Genomic DNA, 21,518 nt, shown 5'->3' with positions numbered 1-21,518 from the left:
CTGTACCTGTACCCAACATTTACCTGTACCTGTACCCGACCTTTACCTGTACCTGTACCCAACCTTTACCTGTACCCAACTTTTACCCAACCTGTACCTGTACCCAACCTTTACCTGTAACTGTACCCGACCTTTACCTGTAACTGTACCCGACCTTTACCTGTACCTGTACCCAACCTTTACCTGTACCCAACCTTTACCTGTACCCAACCTGTACCTGTACCCAACCTTTACCTGTACCTGTACCCGGCCTTTACCTGTACCTGTACCAGACCTTTACCTTTACCCAACCTGTACCTGTACCCAACCTTTACCTGTACCTGTACCCGACCTTTACCTGTACCTGTACCCAACCTTTACCTGTACCCAACCTTTACCCAACCTGTACCTGTACCCGACCTTTACCTGTACCTGTACCCAACCTTTACCTGTAACTGTACCCGACCTTTACCTGTACCTGTACCCAACCTTTACCTGTACCCAACCTTGACCTGTACCCAACCTTGACCTGTACCCAACCTTTACCTGTACCCAACCTTGACCTGTACCCAACCTGTACCTGTACCCAACCTGTACCTGTACCCAACCTTTACCTGTACCTGTACCCATCCTTTACCTTTACCCAACCTGTACCCAACCTTTACCTGTACCTGTACCCGGCCTTTACCTGTACCTGTACCAGACCTTTATCTGTACCCAACCTTTACCTTTACCCAACCTGTACCTGTACCCAACCTTTAACTGTACCTGTACCCGACCTTTACCTGTACCTGTACCCAACCTTTACCTGTACCCAACCTTTACCCAACCTGTACCTGTACCCGACCTTTACCTGTACCTGTACCGAACCTTTACCTGTAACTGTACCCAACCTTTACCTGTACCTGTACCCAACCTTTACCTTTACCCAACCTGTACCCAACCTTTACCTGTACCTGTACCCGACCTTTACCTGTACCTGTACCCATCCTTTACCTTTACCCAACCTGTACCCAACCTTTACCTGTACCTGTACCCGACCTTTACCTGTACCTGTACCATACCTTTATCTGTACCCAACCTTTACCTTTACCCAACCTGTACCTGTACCCGACCTTTACCTGTACCTGTACCGAACCTTTACCTGTAACTGTACCCAACCTTTACCTGTACCTGTACCCAACCTTTACCTTTACCCAACCTGTACCCAACCTTTACCTGTACCTGTACCCGACCTTTACCTGTACCTGTACCATACCTTTATCTGTAACTGTACCCAACCTTTACCTTTACCCAACCTTTACCTGTACCCAGCCTTTACCTGTACCCAACTTTTACCTGTACCCAGCCTTTACCTGTACCCAATCTTTACCTCTACCCAACCTTTACCTGTACCTGTACCCAGCCTTTACCTTTACCCAACCTTTACCTGTACCTGTACCCAGCCTTTACCTTTACCCAACCTTTATCTTTACCTGTACCCAACCTTTACCTTCACCTGTACCAAACAGCAAAACACATGTAGATGACTATAATGGTAATGGGGTTAGCATCAGGTGCTGAGGTTAGCATCATGTTCTCACCTGTGTCTGGTCTACAGGAGCATCATGTTCTCACCTGTGTCTGGTCTACAGGAGCTTCATGTTCTCACCTGTGTCTGGTCTACAGGTGAACCATGATGTCTGTTCTCACCTGTGTCTGGTCTACAGGAGCATCATGTTCTCACCTGTGTCTGGTCTACAGGTGGCCCATTTTCTCACCTGTGTCTAGTCTACAGGTGAACCATGATGTAGGTTCTCACCTGTGTCTGGTCTACAGGAGGACCACGATGTATGTTCTCACCTGTGTTTCTGGTCTTCAGGTGTTGGAGGCGAAGGTGAAAGCTGGCGAGGCGAAGGTGAGCGCGCAGGACGTTCTGATGAAGACCAACAGAACCAAACAGAAAGTCCAGCAGAGTAACGAGGAGCTGAGAGGACTCATCAGACAGATCAGAGACTTCCTCACACGTACGTCTCACTTCCTGTTCATCATGACAGAACTTTGGTTCTGTTCGAATTGTCTGTTTATCTCCGGGGGTTGACAGAACATTAGTGAGCAGGAACGTCATCAGACTGTCTGTGGTTCTCCGGGGGTTGACAGAACATTAGTGAGCAGGAACGTGATCAGACTGTTTGTGGTTCTAGAGGACTCAGCAGACCTGCAGAGCATCGAGCTGGTGGCCAACGAGGTTCTGGCGATGCAGATGCCCACAACGCCGGCTCAGCTGCAGAACCTGACCGAGGAGATCCGTCAGAAGGTGGGAGAACTGGGAACCGTGGAGAACATCCTGGAGCAGAGCACCGCCGACATCCAGAGAGCCGAGGACCTGCTGGAGAGGGCCCGCACCGCCAGGTGGGCCTACTGTTATTATTATTATTATTGTTATTGTTGTTATTATTATTGTTGTTATTGTTTTTATTATTATTGTTGTTATTGTTGTTATTATTATTATTGTTATTATTATTGATGATTGGTACTTCCTGTCTGCAGCGAGGAAGCAGCTGATGTTAAAGGTTCTGCAGAGAAGGTTCAGAGAGTTCTGACTGAAGCTCAGCGAGCTCAGAGCGCCGCCAGCAGAGCCATCACACAGGCCGACGCCCACATCAGGAGCACCAATCAGCTGCTCTCCTCCGTACGTACACGCGCATCACATGTGTACTTCACTGACATCACGTTGACATGTGTACTTCACTGAGATCACGTTGACATGTGTTCTTCACTGACACCACGTTGACATGTGTACTTCCCTGAGATCACGTTGACATGTGTACTTCACTGAGATCACGTTGACATGTGTACTTCACTGACACCACGTTGACATGTGTGCTTCACTGAGATCACGTTGACATGTGTGCTTCACTGAGATCACGTTGACATGTGTGCTTCACTGACACCACGTTGACATGTGTGCTTCACTGACATCATGTTGACATGTGTGCTTCACTGACATCATGTTGACATGTGTGCTTCACTGAGATCACGTTGACATGTGTGCTTCACTGACATCATGTTGACATGTGTGCTTCACTGAGATCACGTTGACATGTGTACTTCCCTGACATCATGTTGAAAGGTGAATTTGTTCCAGTGACATTAGTTAAAATGTGTGTGCTGCGTTCAGGTGGAGTCGGAGACGGCAGATGCGGAGCTGAAGCTCACTAACGCCACCCAGAGGCTGCAGAGGCTGGAGCAGGATGTGACGTTATTGAAACACACAGCTGTAAACACCACTGCCAGCTCAGAACGGACCAATCAAGATGCAGCGAGCATCAGAAAGATTGCAGAGGGTGTGAAGAAGGTGCGTTCACTGTCTTACCGGTAATCCAACAACATTTAATATAGTTTATAGCTTCTGCTGAGCTGACACTGTGTGTGTGTGTGTGTGTGTGTGTGTGTGTGTGTGTGTGTGTGTGTGTGTGTGTGTGTGTGTGTGTGTGTGTGTGTGTGTGTGTGTGTGTGTGTGTGTGTGTGTGTGTGTGTGTGTGTGTGTGTGTGTGTGTGTGTGTGTGTGTGTGTGTGTGTGTGTGTGTGTCAGGACCTGGACTCGGAGCTGAAGCAGAGGTACACTACAGTGGAGCAGCTGATTGGTCAGAAAGCAGGGGGCGTGGCTGACGCTAAGAAGAGGGCGGAGTCTCTGCAGCAGGAAGCCAAGACGCTGCTGCTGAAGGCCGGAGACAAACTGCAGCTGCTCAAAGGTGACATCATCACTGTGACATCATCACTGTGACATCATCACTATGATGCAATATTTAGATGAAATATAGATATAATAAAATATGTGCAGTATTTGCAAGTTTTGTATGAGAACCGCCTGTCTGACGTAGATCAGGAGCAGTTAGACCCGCCTGTCTGACGTAGATCAGGAGCAGTTAGACTGATTTCTCTACATGTCTCGGCCCCTCAGATCTGGAAAAGTCGTATGAAGACAACCAGCGCTCTCTGGACCTGAAGGCGGAGCAGCTGGTGAAGCTGGAGGCCTCCGTCAGGCAGCTTCTGCACGACATCAGCCACAAGACCTCTATATACTCCACCTGCCTGTTCTAGAGACCTCCATCTACTCCACTTGTCTGTTCTGGAGACCTCCATCTACTCCACCTGTTCTATTGACCTCCGTCTATTCCACCTGTTCTAGAGACCTCCATCTACTCCACCTGTTCTAGAGACCTCCATCTACTCCACCTGTTCTAGTGACCTCCGTCTATTCCACCTGTTCTAGAGACCTCCATCTACTCCACCTGTTCTAGAGACCTCCATCTACTCCACCTGTTCTAGAGACCTCCATCTACTCCACTTGTCTGTTCTGGAGACCTCCATCTACTCCACCTGTCTGTTCTGGAGACCTCCATCTACTCCACCTGTCTGTTCTAGAGACCTCCGTCTACTCCACCTGTTCTATTGACCTCCGTCTATTCCACCTGTTCTAGAGACCTCCATCTACTCCACCTGTTCTAGTGACCTCCGTCTATTCCACCTGTTCTAGAGACCTCCATCTACTCCACCTGTTCTAGAGACCTCCATCTACTCCACCTGTTCTAGTGACCTCCGTCTATTCCACCTGTTACAGAGACCTCCATCTACTCCACCTGCCTGTTCTAGATACCTCCATCTACTCCACCTGTTCTAGTAACCTCCGTCTATTCCACCTGTTCCAGTGACCTCCGTCTATTCCACCTGTCTGTTCTAGAGACCTCCATATACTCCACCTGTTCTAGAGACCTCCATCTACTCCACCTGTCTGTTCTAGAGACCTCCGTCTACTCCACCTGTTCTAGAGACCTCCATCTACTCCACCTGTCTGTTCTAGAGACCTCCGTCTACTCCACCTGTTCTAGAGACCTCCATCTACTCCACCTGTCTGTTCTGGAGACCTCCATCTACTCCACCTGTTCTAGAGACCTCCATCTACTCCACCTGTTCTAGAGACCTCCATCTATTCCACCTGTTATAGTGACCTCCATCTACCCCACCTGTTCTAGAGACCTCCATCTACTCCACCTGTCTGTTCTAGAGACCTCCGTCTACTCCACCTGTTCTAGAGACCTCCATCTACTCCACCTGTCTGTTCTAGAGACCTCCATCTACTCCACCTGTTCTAGAGACCTCCGTCTTCTCCACCTGTTCTAGAGACCTCCATCTACTCCACCTGTCTGTTCTAGAGACCTCCATCTACTCCACCTGTTCTAGAGACCTCCATCTACTCCACCTGTCTGTTCTAGAGACCTCCATCTATTCCACCTGTTCTAGAGACCTCCATCTACTCCACCTGTTCTAGAGACCTCCATCTACTCCACCTGTCTGTTCTAGAGACCTCCGTCTTCTCCACCTGTTCTAGAGACCTCCATCTACTCCACCTGTCTGTTCTAGAGACCTCCATCTATTCCACCTGTTCTAGAGACCTCCATCTACTCCACCTGTTCTAGAGACATCCATCTATTCCACCTGTTATAGAGACCTCCATCTACTCCACCTGTCTGTTCTAGAGACCTCCATCTACTCCACCTGTCTGTTCTAGAGACCTCCATCTACCCCACCTGTTCTAGAGACCTCCATCTACTCCACCTGTCTGTTCTAGAGACCTCCATCTACTCCACCTGTCTGTTCTAGAGACCTCCATCTATTCCACCTGTTCTAGAGACCTCCATCTATTCCACCTGTTCTAGAGACCTCCATTTACTCCACCTGTCATTAGGTCATTAAAGGACACATATTTTGATGTTGCATCGTTGCATTGTGGGTGTTTACAATGACGAACAAGGAGGACAGATCTGTTTCTCTAGTTTTCAGACTCAATGGAGTCCAGTTGTGTTGCTCTTTTTGTATTCCCTGTTTTCCATTTCTATGAAACCAGAACTTTGAACCGAATTTTAATAAAGTTTTCAGTAAAATCACATGAGTCTTCTTTAAAAGGTACCTATAGGTTCTAGTTCCTCTGCTCATATCAGTTCTATAGGTTCTAGTTCCTCTGCTCATATCAGTTCTATAGGTTCTAGTTCCTCTGCAGGGACCAATGGAAGGGACCAATAGAACCTGCTGATAAACGGGAGGAAATGCAGCCCGGCTCTCGATTTTGAATCCTAATTTAATCATCATCTTCACCACGATCATTTATGTTTATGTTCGCCGAATTGACATGAAATCACTGACACATATGAATATACTGTATTCAACTTCATTAAAACGTTATTAACGTGCCTAAACTCAATTATTAACGTGCCTAAACTCAGTAATTCACTAAAAATATTTATATTTTAATGGAGCTTCATCGGTCGATCAGGATCCCAAAGTGTAGCGGAGGGATCCTCATCTGGATGAAGGGTTTTATTTTCCCCATAAGGAACAAGTCGCTGCAAATTATCCCGCTTATTACACGGCCACATTCTCAACAAAGTAACGACATGACTCCCAATATTAATTGAAATGCTTTTATGGATTTAGAAAATATTTTTATTGATTTAAAAAATAGTTGTATTGATTTAAATTGACGTGCATCCGCTAAGAAAAATAGTCCGTTGTTACCGTTTTTTAAACAGTCTGAATGAAACGGCAGCTCTCAGCTGTGTATTTACACAACTAATGGCCCATCAACCACAGCTCTCTCCCCCCCTCCCCCCCTGATCTTTCTTCTCCAGCAGCTAAATGAACAGTAGGTTACTCTGAGGGACAAGCTTACAGTTAGACACAACACTGTCATTGCAAGTGACCCTCAGTTAGTTGACTTTTATGTTCAACTGCTAAATTCGTTACTGATAAAAAAGGGCTTCTACTGTACCTAATTACCTTAACACTAGAACCGCCAGAGGTTTTTGTATAGGCCTACCTAAACCCGTCAAATCCCGCTATTAGAATGCAATTTTTAACAACATAGGGTGCTACATAACACACTTTCAGGAAAAGTCACGGACTGGGAGACTTTAATATTTTATTGAAAAAAAGTGACATTGCACACACACAACACACATCACACAAATTGACCCGATTGGCGGTTCTAGTGTTAAATAAACTCACTAATTAATGAAACCAGTTCAATACGCATTATTCTTATTCTTATCATTCTTTATGAGCGCAGAAATAGTCTTAAAATCAGATCTGTTTTTTAAATGAAATCTGACGGCAGGCAGTTAGCTCTGATCACCTATGATAAATGCGCCGCACCTAATCGCTGGCCATTCAGCCACAGACACTGTTCGAAATGGGGGGGAGCTAGGGGGAGCTTGGCTCCCCCGAAGAGGGAGGGAGCTCCCCTGAAGGCTGACTTTGAGATAAATAGGGGGAGCCCAAAACAGTCGTGCATATTTGTGTCACACAGATTAGAAATGTTGAGTTTCTGTAAATAACAGTTCTTGAAATAAATAATAGTTATTGTTCATTATAGTTTCTGAATATTTGTTTTATATTTGTGAATATGTCTGGGTGTTGCCATCTGTACGTGGCGGCGCTGTATTCTGACTTACGTTGCTATGGTTATGGCGGTGATGCCGGCGCGGTATTTGAAATGTTCATATTGATATTTTTTTAACTCTAGCTTTGTAATAAAAAATATGGCAAAACGAAAACAGCCAAGCGTCACAGCTTTTGGATTCACAAGCAAAGAAGCGAAGGAGTCTAAAAATGACAACGTGAACGGAAAACAACTTTTAGTTGGCCGGCCGGAAGCGGCGTTAGGGTCGAGTTTGACAGCTCCACACCGAGGGAGAGGCCTGCCGATGCGGAGCCTGAAGAGGCTTCAACAACGGCCACATCTGCCGGCATAGTGACACCGTCTGTATTAGTAGAAGAGTGTTTTTATAGCAATTGATCGCATCCGCGCTGCTGCGCCAGTCAACAGAGCGTGCGTGTGACATATTTAGTAGCAGGATGTGCTCTGAAAAATAGGGCTCCCCGAAAGCAAATGGGTAATTCAAAAACTGACAGAGCTCCCTCTATACAAATCAAACTGTAGAAGGTGTGAAAGCACCTATTGTTTTAAATAATGGTCGGTGACCTGTGAGCCTTCTGAATTACCGTGGGACAGCACATTCTAAACTAAAATGTTCAATCAATAAAGTAACATCTTATCTTAATAATATCTTCATATTAATAATAATAATAAATCATACAGTATGTGTCCGAAAGGGAGCAGGAGGAAGCAAACACAAAAATATACTGCATATTAAAGCAAACGATTGTAAAGGTTAAAGTATGAGCATAACAAATAAAGAAGTGTAATGTAAACATTTACATTATTATTATGATTATTTAATATATAAAGACTATATATTATTGAATTACAAGATTAGATATACTTTAGTTGATCTAAAATATTGATGTGTTCAAATGCTCTTCCAAACACAACTGAAAGTCCATGAAACTTGTCTTTCTGTATTTGTGAATGAAGCGCCATCTCCTGGTTAAAACCTGAAATTGAAAATCTGGCAACGCCCTCTTGGAAAATAGCGGGAGGGCTTAACATTCCTCTATACACAAGTTATTGAGCCGTTTCCGCTCTACATCCTGAACTCCTCCCTTCGATGCAATGCACTTCCGTTTTGGCGGACTGGGTTTGTTTTGCTAGCTAGCTCCGTTGTGCCGACAAAGCACTGATATCGCAGAGACAAAGAGGATATAACAATTACAACATGAAGAAAAGTGGTTCGGGAACTACGTGTGCGGTAGTTGGTTGCAATCACTCGAGAAAGCACCTGAACGAGTGGTTAGATAGAGAGTGCTACGACCACAAACCAGCACCCAGCACCCAGCCATGTTGTTCATTAAATACAGATAAACACAACAAATACTGCATGCATTGTATTTTTTAATATTATATATGAATATTTTCATAGTGATGTAATTGTGTGGGCTGCTTTTATATTTTAATTTGTAATACCTGTTAGGATTAAAAATTTGATCTTTCTTGTTGAAGCCATTTCTTTAGTTTCCTCTCAACAATTAATTCATTCAGTGTTATTTATGTACAGTATGAGCTTAATATGAATGATGAACTGTGTTAAAAGAAATTGTAGCACTCTAAGGAACATATGAAATGCAATAATGCAATAACAGTGCAATAATTAAATTAAATTACATCAAACTTTATTTTCACTCAAACAGTACAGGCACATATGATATATTGCACAGCATAAAGAGATCATGTAAATTGTGCATTATGTAAACAACAGACAACTGTTGGCTCCTGTGGGCATGACCTAAATAAGGCAGTTTATTTTGGTTTTATGCTGGGCCACGTCGTCATGTTATCCTCCCAGTTTTGCACTGAATTCGGGTGGGGGAGAGTAACGCCATCTCCAGTCAAAGAAGTAGAATCGTGTTCCCAAGCTAGCATCACTGTTAGCATCGAAATCGCTGTGTTTACACCAGTGCCCGTCTGACTGTTTACATCGGTTTACACCGACAGACGCTGTGCAAAAGACTTCCGGCGGAAATGAAGTGCATTTGTGTAGTGTCATGGCGCTACCCGTGTTTTGGCGCGTAAACTTGTCTATACTGGTCTTTGGCTGGTCGTAGGCAGGAAGCTGTAAGCTGGAGTCTGAAATTCAGTGCTACATCTTTAGTGGGACCAATAGAACCTGCTAATACAACACTTCATCACAGCCAATGATGCTAATGACGTTAAATAATATACTAAAGATGCTAATGTTGCTTAACCCTAAGGAGTGGACCGTCATGTGACCTTGTCATGTGACCTTGTCATGTGACCTTAGGAGTGGACTTTCATGTGACCTTAGGAGTGGACTGTCATGTGACCTTAGGAGTGGACTGTCATGTGACCTTATCATTTGACCTTAGGAGTGGACTGTCATGCGACCTTAGGAGTGGAATGTCACGTGACCTTAGGAGTGGACTGTCATGTGACCTTAGGAGTTGACTGTCATGTGACCTTAGGAGTGGACTGTCATGTGACCTTAGGAGTGGACTGTCATGTGACCTTGTCATGTGACCTTAGGAGTGGACTATCATGTGACCTTAGGAGTGGACTGTCATGTGACCTTGTCATGTGACCTTAGGAGTGGACTTTCATGTGACCTTAGGAGTGGACTGTCATGTGACCTTGTCATTTGACCTTAGGAGTGGACTTTCATGTGACCTTAGGAGTGGACTGTCATGTGACCTTAGGAGTGGACTGTCATGTGACCTTAGGAGTTGACTGTCATGTGACCTTGTCATTTGACCTTAGGAGTGGACTGTCATGTGACCTTGTCATTTGACCTTAGGAGTGGACTGTCATGTGACCCTAGGAGTGGACTGTCATGTGACCTTAGGAGTGGACTGTCATGTGACCTTAGGAGTGGACTGTCATCTGACCTTGTCATTTGACCTTAGGAGTGGACTGTCATGTGACCTTAGGAGTGGACTGTCATGTGACCCTAGGAGTGGACTGTCATGTGACCTTAGGAGTTGACTGTCATTTGACCTTAGGAGTGAAATGTCATGTGACCTTAGGAGTTGACTGTCATGTGACCTTAGGAGTGGACTGTCATGTGACCCTAGGAGTGGACTGTCATGTGACCTTAGCAGTTGACTGTCATGTGACCGTAGGAGTTGACTGTCATGTGACCTTAGGAGTGGACTGTCATGTGACCTTGTCATTTGACCTTAGGTGTGGACTTTCATGTGACCTTAGGAGTGGACTGTCAATGACCTTAGGAGTGGACTCTCACGTGACCTTAGGAGTGGACTGTCACGTGACCTTAGGAGTGGACTGTCATGTGACCTTAGGAGTGGACTGTCATGTGACCTTAGGAGTGGACTGTCATGTGACCTTGTCATTTGACCTTAGGAGTGGACTGTCATGTGACCTTGTCATTTGACCTTAGGAGTGGACTTTCATGTGACCTTAGGAGTGGACTGTCAATTACCTTAGGAGTGGACTGTCATGTGACCTTAGGAGTGGACTGTCATCTGACCTTGTCATTTGACCTTAGGAGTGGACTGTCATGTGACCTTAGGAGTGGACTGTCATGTGACCCTAGGAGTGGACTGTCATGTGACCTTAGGAGTTGACTGTCATGTGACCTTAGGAGTAAAATGTCATGTGACCTTAGGAGTTGACTGTCATGTGACCTTAGGAGTGGACTGTCATGTGACCCTAGGAGTGGACTGTCATGTGACCTTAGGAGTTGACTGTCATGTGACCTTAGGAGTGAAATGTCATGTGACCTTAGGAGTTGACTGTCATGTGACCTTAGGAGTGGACTGTCATGTGACCTTGTCATTTGACCTTAGGAGTGGACTGTCACGTGACCTTAGGAGTGGACTGTCATGTGACCTTAGGAGTGGACTGTCATGTGACCTTAGGAGTGGACTGTCATGTGACCTTAGGAGTGGACTGTCATGTGACCTTAGGAATGGACTGTCATGTGAGATCTGTTGAACAGAGTTATTGCAGTGAGTGTTTTCCTGTAACTGAATAATGATGCTAATGATGCTAATGATGATAAAGAGGTTTTATGGCCCTGTTCCAAACCGCCTCCTCTATCTGCGCACCTGTTCCAGGAACTCCGGTTCTGAGAACTGTCTCCTTTGGGGGGGGGGGGGGGGGGGTGTAATGGCCCAGACTCCGGAGATGGTTTCGCAATGCAATTAGGCTGTGTGTGTGTGTGTGTGTGTTTCAGTGGAAAAGGTTGAAGCTCCAACAAGTTCTGATGAATGTTTGGACAAACAGGAAATCTGTTCATGTGAGACAAAGCAGCTGTGTGTGTGTGTGTGTGTGTGTGTGTGTGTGTGTGTGTGTGTGTGTGTGTGTGTGTGTGTGTGTGTGTGTGTGTGTGTGTGTGTGATGAATTAATCCATTTACACAGTCTGTAGAGAACAGTCTGGCTTTGAACTAGATGCTCTAAGTACAGCGAAGAGAGAAGAGAAGCAGAGAGACAGAGAGAGAGAGACAGAGAGAGAGAGAGACAGAGAGACATAGACAGAGAGAGAGAGACAGAGAGACAGAGAGACAGAGAGACAGATAGAGAGAGAAAGAGAGAGACAGAGACAGAGAAACAGAGAGAGACAGAGACAGAGAGACAGACATGCTGAGCAGAGGACAGTCTTTATTTAAGATGTGGATCCTGAAGAAGGACGTTGTGCAGAGAGATGAGAAGAGGCTGTCTCCTCCACAGCTGTAAGTATCACAACAGGGGGGGGTCTGTCTTCCTGCGGGGGGTCTGTCTTCCTGCGGGGGGTCTGTCTTCCTGCGGGGGATCTGTCTTCCTGCGGGGGATCTGTCTTCCTGCGGGGGGTCTGTCTTCCTGCGGGGGATCTGTCTTCCTGCGGGGGGTCTGTCTTCCTGCGGGGGATCTGTCTTCTTGCGGGGGGTCTGTCTTCCTGCGGGGGGTTTGTCTTCCTGCGGGGGGTCTGTCTTCTTGCGGGGGGTCTGTCTTCCTGCGGGGGGTTTGTCTTCCTGCAGGGGGATCTGTCTTCCTGCGGGGGGGTCTGTCTTCCTGCAGGGGGGTCTGTCTTCCTGCAGGGGGGTCTGTCTTCCTGCGGGGGATCTGTCTTCCTGCGGGGGATCTGTCTTCCTACAGGGGGATCTGTCTTCCTGCAGGGGGATCTGTCTTCCTGCGGGGGGATCTGTCTTCCTGCAGGGGGGTCTGTCTTCTTGCGGGGGATCTGTCTTCCTGCAGGGGGATCTGTCTTCCTGCGGGGGGGTCTGTCTTCCTGCAGGGGGATCTGTCTTCCTGCAGGGGGATCTGTCTTCCTGCGGGGGGGTCTGTCTTCCTGCAGGGGGATTTGTCTTCCTGCAGGGGGTCTGTCTTCCTGCGGGGGATCTGTCTTCCTGCAGGGGGATCTGTCTTCCTGCGGGGGGGTCTGTCTTCCTGCAGGGGGTCTGTCTTCCTGCAGGGGGTCTGTCTTCCTGCGGGGATCTGTCTTCCTGCGGGGGATCTGTCTTCCTGCAGGGGATCTGTCTTCCTGCAGGGGGAGCTGTCTTCCTGCAGGGGGTTTGTCTTTCTGCATGGGGTCTGTCTTTCTGCAGGGGGTCTGTCTTTCTGCGGGGGGTCTGTCTTTCTGCGGGGGATCTGTCTTCCTGCGGGGGGTTTGTCTTTCTGCATGGGGTCTGTCTTTCTGCAGGGGGTCTGTCTTCCTGCGGGGGGTCTGTCTTCCTGCGGGGGGTCTGTCTTCCTGCAGGGGGAGCTGTCTTCCTGCAGGGGGTTTGTCTTTCTGCATGGGGTCTGTCTTTCTGCGGGGGGTCTGTCTTTCTGCAGGGGGTCTGTCTTCCTGCGGGGGATCTGTCTTTCTGCAGGGGGTCTGTCTTTCTGCGGGGGGTCTGTCTTTCTGCAGGGGGTCTGTCTTCCTGCGGGGGATCTGTCTTTCTGCGGGGGGTCTGTCTTTCTGCATGGGGTCTGTCTTTCTGCGGGGGGTCTGTCTTTCTGCGGGGGTTCTGTCTTCCTGCGGGGGGTCTGTCTTTCTGCATGGGGTCTGTCTTTCTGCGGGGGGTCTGTCTTTCTGCGGGGGGTCTGTCTTTCTGCGGGGGTTCTGTCTTCCTGCGGGGGGTCTGTCTTTCTGCATGGGGTCTGTCTTTCTGCGGGGGGTCTGTCTTTCTGCAGGGGGTCTGTATTCCTGCAGGGGGTCTGTATTCCTGCGGGGGGTCTGTATTCCTGCAGGGGGTCTGTCTTTCTGCAGGGGGTCTGTATTCCTGCGGGGGGTCTGTATTCCTGCGGGGGGTCTGTCTTTCTGCAGGGGGTCTGTCTTTCTGCAGGGGGTCTGTATTCCTGCGGGGGGTCTGTATTCCTGCAGGGGGTCTGTCTTCCTGCAGGGGGTCTGTATTCCTGCAGGGGGTCTGTATTCCTGCAGGGGGTCTGTCTTCCTGATACAGACTCATACAGATTTGAAATATCTCTGACGTCAGAAACGAGGAGCTCCGCCTATATGGGCAACTCTCCACCAATCAGGAGGAGACGGCCACGGCCATTGCCGTTCGAAAGCGCTGGAGACGTTGTAGTACATATGCCAGGCCTGTAGGTGGCGCTGTAGTCTGCCACAAAAGCAGTGAAGAAGACTTCTCACAGAATCAGCCCCTGCAAAAACCGGGCTGGAAAAGAGCAAATAGAGCGAAATGAGGCATGGCTAAAATGCAGGATCTGTTTGGTATTTTGAAAAATGAAAAATGTTTCATATAGGTGTGGCCCTTCAATATATTATTCAAATATAGCATGATAGGCCCAGTTTAAGTAAGGGATAATGTGCAGCGAGGCGGTCATTATGGGTAAAAGAACACCCGACAGGCTGATCAAAAATAGTCCGTTGTTACCGTTTGACTACGTAGCAACGGCAGGAACTGCTTCCATAGCGTTTTTGAGGACCTCTTTGATCACAGGTTTGAAAACATCGCTGCTTGCTTTAAAAGTAGCACAATTCATGATGTCAAACCTTGGAGAGTATCTAGATATCCCTGCCCTAAAGCCAAAGGAACTGCACACTGAATATGTGTCGCTGTTTGATGTCTATGTCTGGACCGCTGCGTAAAAAGGAGGGTTTCTGCCCCGTTACTTCGCTGCTGTTTTCTTGTTCCAGTTTGAAAAGTTTGCTTTTCAGCCCGACTGTATACAATTAAATCGACCGGACTTCTTTCTGCAGATGTGAGCGTCCTTAACAACGGTCAATAAGTCCTTGCTGCACATTATCCCTTACATTTTTCCATCTGAAGCTTTTTTAGTTAGTTAGTTCGTTTCCTAACGGACGTAATGTAACAGTTGTAACGGTGGTAGATTTTCTCAGACGCGGAGGGCAGGGGCGGTTCTAGGGGGAGGGCCAGGGGGAGGCAGTGCCCCCCTAACACTGACTTTGGAACCCCCTGTGGGCCCCTTGAAAATAAAAAAAATAAAAGAGTTTATGATTAAATGATTTCTTGGCTGACGGAATAGGTGAAACTAACGCTATTTGTCATTCTAATCGGATCCATTAGAGCAGGGTCTCCAACACGTCGATCGTGAGCTACCGGTAGCTCGCAAGCACTCAATAAGTAGCCCGCCAAGCCAATCCAAAAGGTAAAAAATACACACAAAAAAAGGAAATGTAATTCAAAGAATCTACCCTATGCATAAATGAGACCTCAATCATAGCGAACTCTATCTACTTACTACAACTCTATATCTATCTAACGGCCCGTCCACACAGCGGCATGCGTTGACGCTTCACCCTTCACTTTGAATGGGGTGACGTCACTTTTCACCGAACTGCATCGTGGGAAGCGACGTGGAGTATGCCAGTAGAAGCTCTAGCCAATCAAACCGCTGCTTGTGGGTCAGGGGTGGGTGATTCATGTGTTTGGTTGTTGGTAAAGTTTCAGACACGCCCGCCGGCAAGCGTCAACGCACGCCGCTGTGTGGACGGGCCGTAACACCTCTCCTCCCCCCACCCCCCACAATGAATATCGACCAATCACGTTCTTGCAACAGTTTAAAAGGGGAGTGATTAGTAAAATATGCATAAATAAAAATAAAGAATGCTATAGGTAACACAAGATAAGAATAAACAAGTTTAAATGATTTGTTATTGGTTGTGATCATATTCTAAAGATGTTTGGATTATTGAAAAGTATACAGCTCTCTTTCATCTGAGTGTTGAGAGCTGTATCCATGAATTCCTTTGGTGCTCAAAGTGCACCAGATTGATGCATTTCACTTCAACATTTAAAAACAAATCTTCCAGGGGGTGCATGCCCCCGGACCCCCCTAGAGGAGGCGAGGACCCCCCTAGAGGAGACGAGGTCCCCCCTAGAGGATTTTAAGTTCACCCCCAAATAAAGCAGGTTAAAATAATTAAATTGCATACATGTTCTTTTAGTAAACACTGCAAACGGCTCCCACAGACCCAAACAGCACACAAAGGTTAAAGGTAAGAATATAATAATGTTAAAATGTGCTAAATATATACACTGCAAAAAACTAAAAAAGAGGAGTAAAAGGAGCTCACGACTTGTTTTATTTTGTGAAAGTAGCTCTCATCCTGAAAAAGGTTGGAGACCCCTGCATTAGAGCGTAACAACTTTAACTATAAGTATCTGAAATAAATATGTACTGAAACAAATACCAATAACTGTATTGCATTGTTTTCTTATGCGCAATTACTTCATGTCTTTGTCTTTTTCATCCTGCATGTATTGTGCCCCCCTCAGAAAATAACTGGCCCCATCCTGGCCCCCCCACTCAAATTGGTCTAGAACCACCACTGGTGGAGGGATACTGACTTGTTTTGAAAAGTATCTACAATTCTACCCGTGATATACGCTCATTATATCACGGCTAAGAACCAATCAGATTGCTTGATTTGACTTTGATTCCATTTTATATTGGAATATATATAACGGAGACATTTACTGGTTCACTATAGGACAGTATGAGCTGCAGACTAAGCCTTGACGAAATTATAAATAGTTACATTACATTACATTACATTGCATTTAGCTGACGCTTTTATCCAAAGCGACTTACAATAAGTGCATTCGACCAGGAAGATACAACCTTTAAGAAAACAGAATCATATAAGTACATCAGGTTTCATAGAGCCAAACATTTCAAGTGCTACTCAACTGGCATTTAGAAAGCCAGCCCTTTATTAGTATATAAGTGCTTTGTTAGTAATTCTATCTCTGGAAGTGGAGTCTAAAGAGATGAGTTTTCAGTTTGCGTCGGAAGATGTGTAAGCTATCTGCTGTCCTGATTACAATGGGGAGCTCATTCCACCATTTTGGAGCCAGGATAGCAAACCCACGTGTTTTTGCTGACGGGAACTTGGGTCCCCCTCGCAGTGCGGGTGCAGCAAGCTGTTTGGCTGATGCAGAGCAGAGTGCACGTGCTGGGGTGTACGGTTTAACCATGTCCTGGATGTAGGAAGGGCCAGATCCATTCACAGCATGGTACGCAAGTACCAGAGTCTTGAAGTGGATTCTAGCAGTTACTGGAAGCCAGTGAAGGGAGCGGAGGAGCGGAGTGGTGTGGGAGAATTTGGGAAGGTTGAAGACCAGACGAGCCGCTGCATTCTGGATGAGCTGCAGAGGTCGGATGGCACATGCAGGTAGACCAGCCAGGAGGGAGTTGCAGTAGTCTAGGCGTGAGATGACGAGAGCCTGGACCAGAATCTGCGCTGATGTCTGGGTCAGCTGGGGACGTGTCCTCCTGATGTTGTAAAGCGTGTATCTGCAGCAGCGGGTTGTAGCAGAGATGTTTGCAGTGAAGGACAGTTTGTTATCTAGGACCACACCCAGATTCCTTGCAGTCTGAGTCGGGGAAACAACAGAGGTGCCGATGTTGATTGTTAGGTCAAGAGTGGGACAATCTTTTCCCGGAAGGAAGAGCAGTTCAGTCTTGTCAAGGTTGAGCTTGAGGTGGTGAGCAGACATCCACCGAGAGATGTCTGCTAGGCAAGCAGAGATGCGTGCGACGACCTGGGTCTCTGAGCGGGGAAAGGACAGAATTAGTTGGGTGTCGTCAGCGTAGCAGTGGTATGAAAAACCATGCAGGCTAATGACAGACCCGAGCGAGTTTGTGTACAGGGAGAAGAGGAGGGGACCAAGAACCGAGCCCTGAGGGACCCCTGTAGTTAATTGACAAGGGTCGGACTCGGACCCTCTCCAAGTAACCCTGTAGGTGCGGTCGTTGAGGTATGAGGTGAGGAGGGAAAGTGCAGTGCCTGAAACTCCAAGTTCTTGGACAGTGCGAAGGAGGATCCGATGGTTCACCGTGTCGAATGCAGCAGACAGGTCCAGAAGGATGATGACAGAGGAGAGGGAGGCTGCTTTAGCAGTGTGCAGTTTGTCAGAGACAGCAAGGAGAGCAGTTTCTGTTGAGTGACCTGCCTTGAAACCAGACTGGTGCGGATCCAGAAGGTTGTTCTGATGGAGATAACAGGAGAGTTGTTTAAAGACAGCGCGTTCAAGTGTTTTAGACAGGAACGGGAGGAGAGAGACGGGCCTGTAGTTAATAACATCAGACGGATTGAGAGTGGGTTTCTTTAGGAGAGGGGTTACTCTTGCCTCCTTGAGACTGTTTGGAAAGTGACCAGAAGTTAGAGAAGTGTTGATGAGATGAGAAACGGTAGAATATCAGGAGCGATAGTCTGAAGGAGGTTTGAGGGGATAGGGTCCAGAGAACAGGTGGTAGGACGGGCAGAGGTAACGAGGGTAAGAACCTCACTTGGAGAGAGAGGGGAGAAGGAGGTCAGTGTGTGGGTGAAGGGAGGGTCTGGTGACCCAGAGGTGAGTAAAGGTGAGTCAGAAAAAGAAGAGCGAATATCATCAACCTTTTTTTCAAAGTGGTTAACAAAGTCGCTTGACAGAAGGAAGGAGGGGGGAGGTGCTTTGGGGGGGTCCAAGAGGGTGGAGAAGATAGAAAATAGTTTTTTGGGATTGGAATAGGAAGATTGGATCTTATCTTGAAAGAAAGTGCTTTTTGCCTGAGAGATGGAAGCAGAGAAAGAGGAGAGGAGAGCCTGATAGGTTAGGAGGTCGTCATGGTGTTTGGATTTCCACCATTTCCGCTCTGCTGCCCGAAGGATGGTTCTATTAGCACGCAGTGCATCATTTAGCCAGGGAGCAGGAGGGGACTGACGAGCCGGCCGCGATGTGAGAAGACAGAGAAAGTCCAGAGAGGATGAGAGAGTCGAGAGGAGAGTTTTTGCAGCAGTGTTTGGAGGCAGGAGTTGGAACGAGTCAGAGGAAGGGAGGGCTGAGAGCACCGATGAGGCAAAGGTAGAGGGGGAGAGGGAACGGAGGTTACGGCGGACAGGAGCAGAGTTAGAAGAGATGAGGTTGTTATGTTTGGAAAGGGGTAGAGAGAATGAAATGAAGAAGTGATCGGATGTGTGGAGCGGGTTTACAGAGAGGTTAGAAGTAGAGCAGTTCCTTGAGAATATGAGATCAAGGACATTGCCAGCTTTATGAGTTGGTGGGGATGGAGACAGTGAGAAAGCAAAGGTGGTTAACAGAGATGTTAGTTCAGATATCTTCCCTGTCTGGAGGTTGAAATCTCAGAGAAGTACAGCGGGAGGGCCAGTTTCAGGGATGTGTGAGAGGAGATGATCTAACTCCTCCAAGAAGTCCCCCAAGGCGCCTGGTGGACGGTAGAGAACAACAATGGTTAATTGTATAGGATGGGTTACTGTGACGGCATGGAGTTCAAAGGTGGAAGGAGTGAAATTAGGTAGCTTGAAGAGGGAAAAGCTCCATTTGGGAGAGAGCAGGAGACCAGTGCCACCTCCTCTGCCAGAGGGTCTGGGTGTATGGGAGAAGGAATATGCTGTGGAGAGAGCTGCTGGGGTGGATGTGTTGGATGGAGTGATCCAGGTCTCCGTGAGAGCAAGGAAATCCAGAGACTGCAGGGAAGCGTAGCCAGAGATGAAATCAGCCTTAGGGACAGCTGACTGGCAGTTCCACAGGCCCCCTGAAACTAGGTGTTGGATCTCAGTGGAGCATGTGGGATAGACGAGAGCAGGCCGGTGAGATCGATTAGGAGAAACACGGGGCCAGTGATAATTGCGAGAAGACACATGAACAGGAATGCAGAAAATACACATGATTATAGCATGAGGGGCTAGAGAACCCAAGAGAATTGAATAAAACTAAATAACACCAGCGATACTTGCCGCAATCAGAGTAGGATTTGCCTCCTCTTTGCCTCCTCTTTGCCTCCCACAGGACTCTTAATGTCTTTGTCAGTCTTCGTCTGGCTGACGCTGAAGCTGACGCTCCAGGAAAACGCAACCTAAGATGGATACCTGATTGCTCAGTTCTCACAGCTTTGGGGGCACGCCCCTGTAATTAGTTAACTATTTTCTGCTGATGGGCGACAGCAGAGTCTTCCTACCTATTGTAATGCACACTTGAGGGGCGTGACTCACTGAGACCTGAGTTACGCCTGGAGTTGAGCAGATCTGAGATTTAAAATCTCTCAGAAATCGCCGTTTTAGCTACAATAACTACAGAACAATTATACAGAGTAGAATAAATGAAACAGAGAAGTCTATTTAAACAAGAATATAACTTACAGTGATTGCTGAGTCAGTATCGATAGTGTCCTCCCCGAGTCTGGATGCACACTCAGTTATTCTGATTTGAAATGCGCTATTTAAAATGTTTTTCAGCTGGGAAGCGTTTTGCACTTCACGCAATCAGCAGAGTCTTCCTACCTATTGTAATGCACACTTGAGGGGCGTGACTCACTGAGACCTGAGTTACGCCTGGAGTTGAGCAGATCTGAGATTTTAAAATCTCTCAGAAATCGCCGTTTTAGCTACAATAACTACAGAACAATTATACAGAGTAGAATAAATGAAACAGAGAAGTCTATTTAAACAAGAATATAACTTACAGTGATTGCTGAGTCAGTATCGATAGTGTCCTCACCGAGTCTGGATGCGACTTGAATGCTTCTAAACATTATCTGCCCCCCCCCCAACAGGAAGCAGCTGATGGAGGGCGGGGTCCGAGCCCGACTGAAGGGAACCCGGATGGCGTCTCTGCTGCCTCCTGCTGGATCTGAGACCTTCAGACGCCTCAAACCGGCCTCCAGAGAGCGGTTCCAGGACCGGCAGACCTCAGAGGTACAGATGTTGTAAAGGACTCAGAATGGGATCCTTATGGTCTTTAATGTAAAGCAGATAGTGTGTGAACTCGGACCTCTTGGGGACCACAGGGACCTGTTACAGACCGTCTCTCAGGTCAGAACCTGGGACTGTGATTTGGTCTCTCATGATTGGCTGTCTCTCTGCAGGTCGTTCAGCTGGAGGCTGGGAAGCCCCTCCCCTTCTTCTTCGGATACCCGCCCCCAGAGTTTCTGAACATCCCATTGGAGGAGATGGATCCCTACTACCAATCGCAGAAGGTCGGTCTGTCTGTTTGTCTGTCTTCCCTGCCTGTCTCTCTGTCTGTCTCTCTGTCTGTCTGTATCTCTGTCTATCTTTCTGTCTCTCTGTCTCTCTGACTGTCTGTCTGTCTGTCTCTCTGTCTCTCTGTCTGTCTCTCTGTGCATTGTCACTGTTTTTTTGTCTCTCTGTCTGTCTGTCTGTCTCTCTGTCTGTATGTCTCTCTCTCTGTCTGTCTATCTGTCTGACCTGTCTCTCCAACCTGTCTCTCTGTATGTCTCTCTGACTGTCTCTTTGTCTGTCTGTCCATCCGTCTGTCTCTCTCTCTGTCTCTCTGACTGTCTCTTTGACTGTCTGTATGTCTGTCTCTCTGTCTGTCTCTCTGTCTCTCTCTCTGTCTCTCTTTGACTGTCTGTCTGTGTCTCTGTCTCTCTTTCCTGTCTGTCTGTCTCTCTCTCTGTCTGTCTGTCTGTCTGTCTGTCTGTCTGTCTCTCTCTCCATCTTTCTCTCTGACTGTCTCTTTGACTGCCTGTCTGTCTGTCTCTTTGATGGTCTGTATTTCTGTCTGTCTCTCTCCCTGTCTGTCTGTCCGTCTCTCTGTCTGTCTCTCTGTCTGTCTCTCTCTCTGTCTGTTTCTCTGTCTGTCTGTCTGTCTGTCTGTCTGTCTCTCTTTCTGTCTGTTTCTCTGTCTGTCTCTCTGTCTTTCTCTCTCTCTGTCT

The 21,518-nt window shown here is 47.3% G+C and overlaps 2 protein-coding genes across 3 annotated transcripts in view; both read left to right on the top strand.

Annotated features, from left to right (window-relative positions):
• The window catches only part of LOC307041206 (laminin subunit beta-1-like), a gene marked incomplete at its 5' end in the record, with an annotated part of 28,983 nt that extends 24,870 nt beyond the window's left edge, over positions 1–4,113 (top strand). Inside the window, 6 exons of the mRNA XM_079684532.1 lie at positions 1,841–1,985; positions 2,163–2,370; positions 2,509–2,650; positions 3,140–3,316; positions 3,554–3,713; positions 3,923–4,113. Of these exons, the coding sequence (XP_079540658.1) occupies positions 1,841–1,985; positions 2,163–2,370; positions 2,509–2,650; positions 3,140–3,316; positions 3,554–3,713; positions 3,923–4,062 (972 nt within the window). The 3' untranslated portion in view covers positions 4,063–4,113. The remainder of the gene's footprint in view (positions 1–1,840; positions 1,986–2,162; positions 2,371–2,508; positions 2,651–3,139; positions 3,317–3,553; positions 3,714–3,922) is intronic.
• Positions 4,114–11,816: 7,703 nt separating this feature from the next.
• LOC307039392 (sodium channel protein type 4 subunit alpha B-like) overlaps positions 11,817–21,518 on the top strand; it is an 85,684-nt gene continuing 75,982 nt past the window's right edge. For both annotated transcript variants that reach the window (XR_013808215.1, XM_079681417.1), the window contains exons 1-3: positions 11,817–12,124; positions 20,397–20,538; positions 20,709–20,819. Coding sequence is in view for 1 of the 2 variants with exons in the window: in XM_079681417.1 (XP_079537543.1) it covers positions 12,033–12,124; positions 20,397–20,538; positions 20,709–20,819 (345 nt within the window). In the remaining variant the exon portion in view is untranslated. The remainder of the gene's footprint in view (positions 12,125–20,396; positions 20,539–20,708; positions 20,820–21,518) is intronic.

This window comes from Notothenia rossii (assembly GCF_949606895.1).
Source record: "Notothenia rossii genome assembly, chromosome: 5".
Lineage (NCBI taxonomy): Eukaryota > Metazoa > Chordata > Actinopteri > Perciformes > Nototheniidae > Notothenia > Notothenia rossii.
This window is presented reverse-complemented; position numbering and strand designations above follow the sequence as displayed.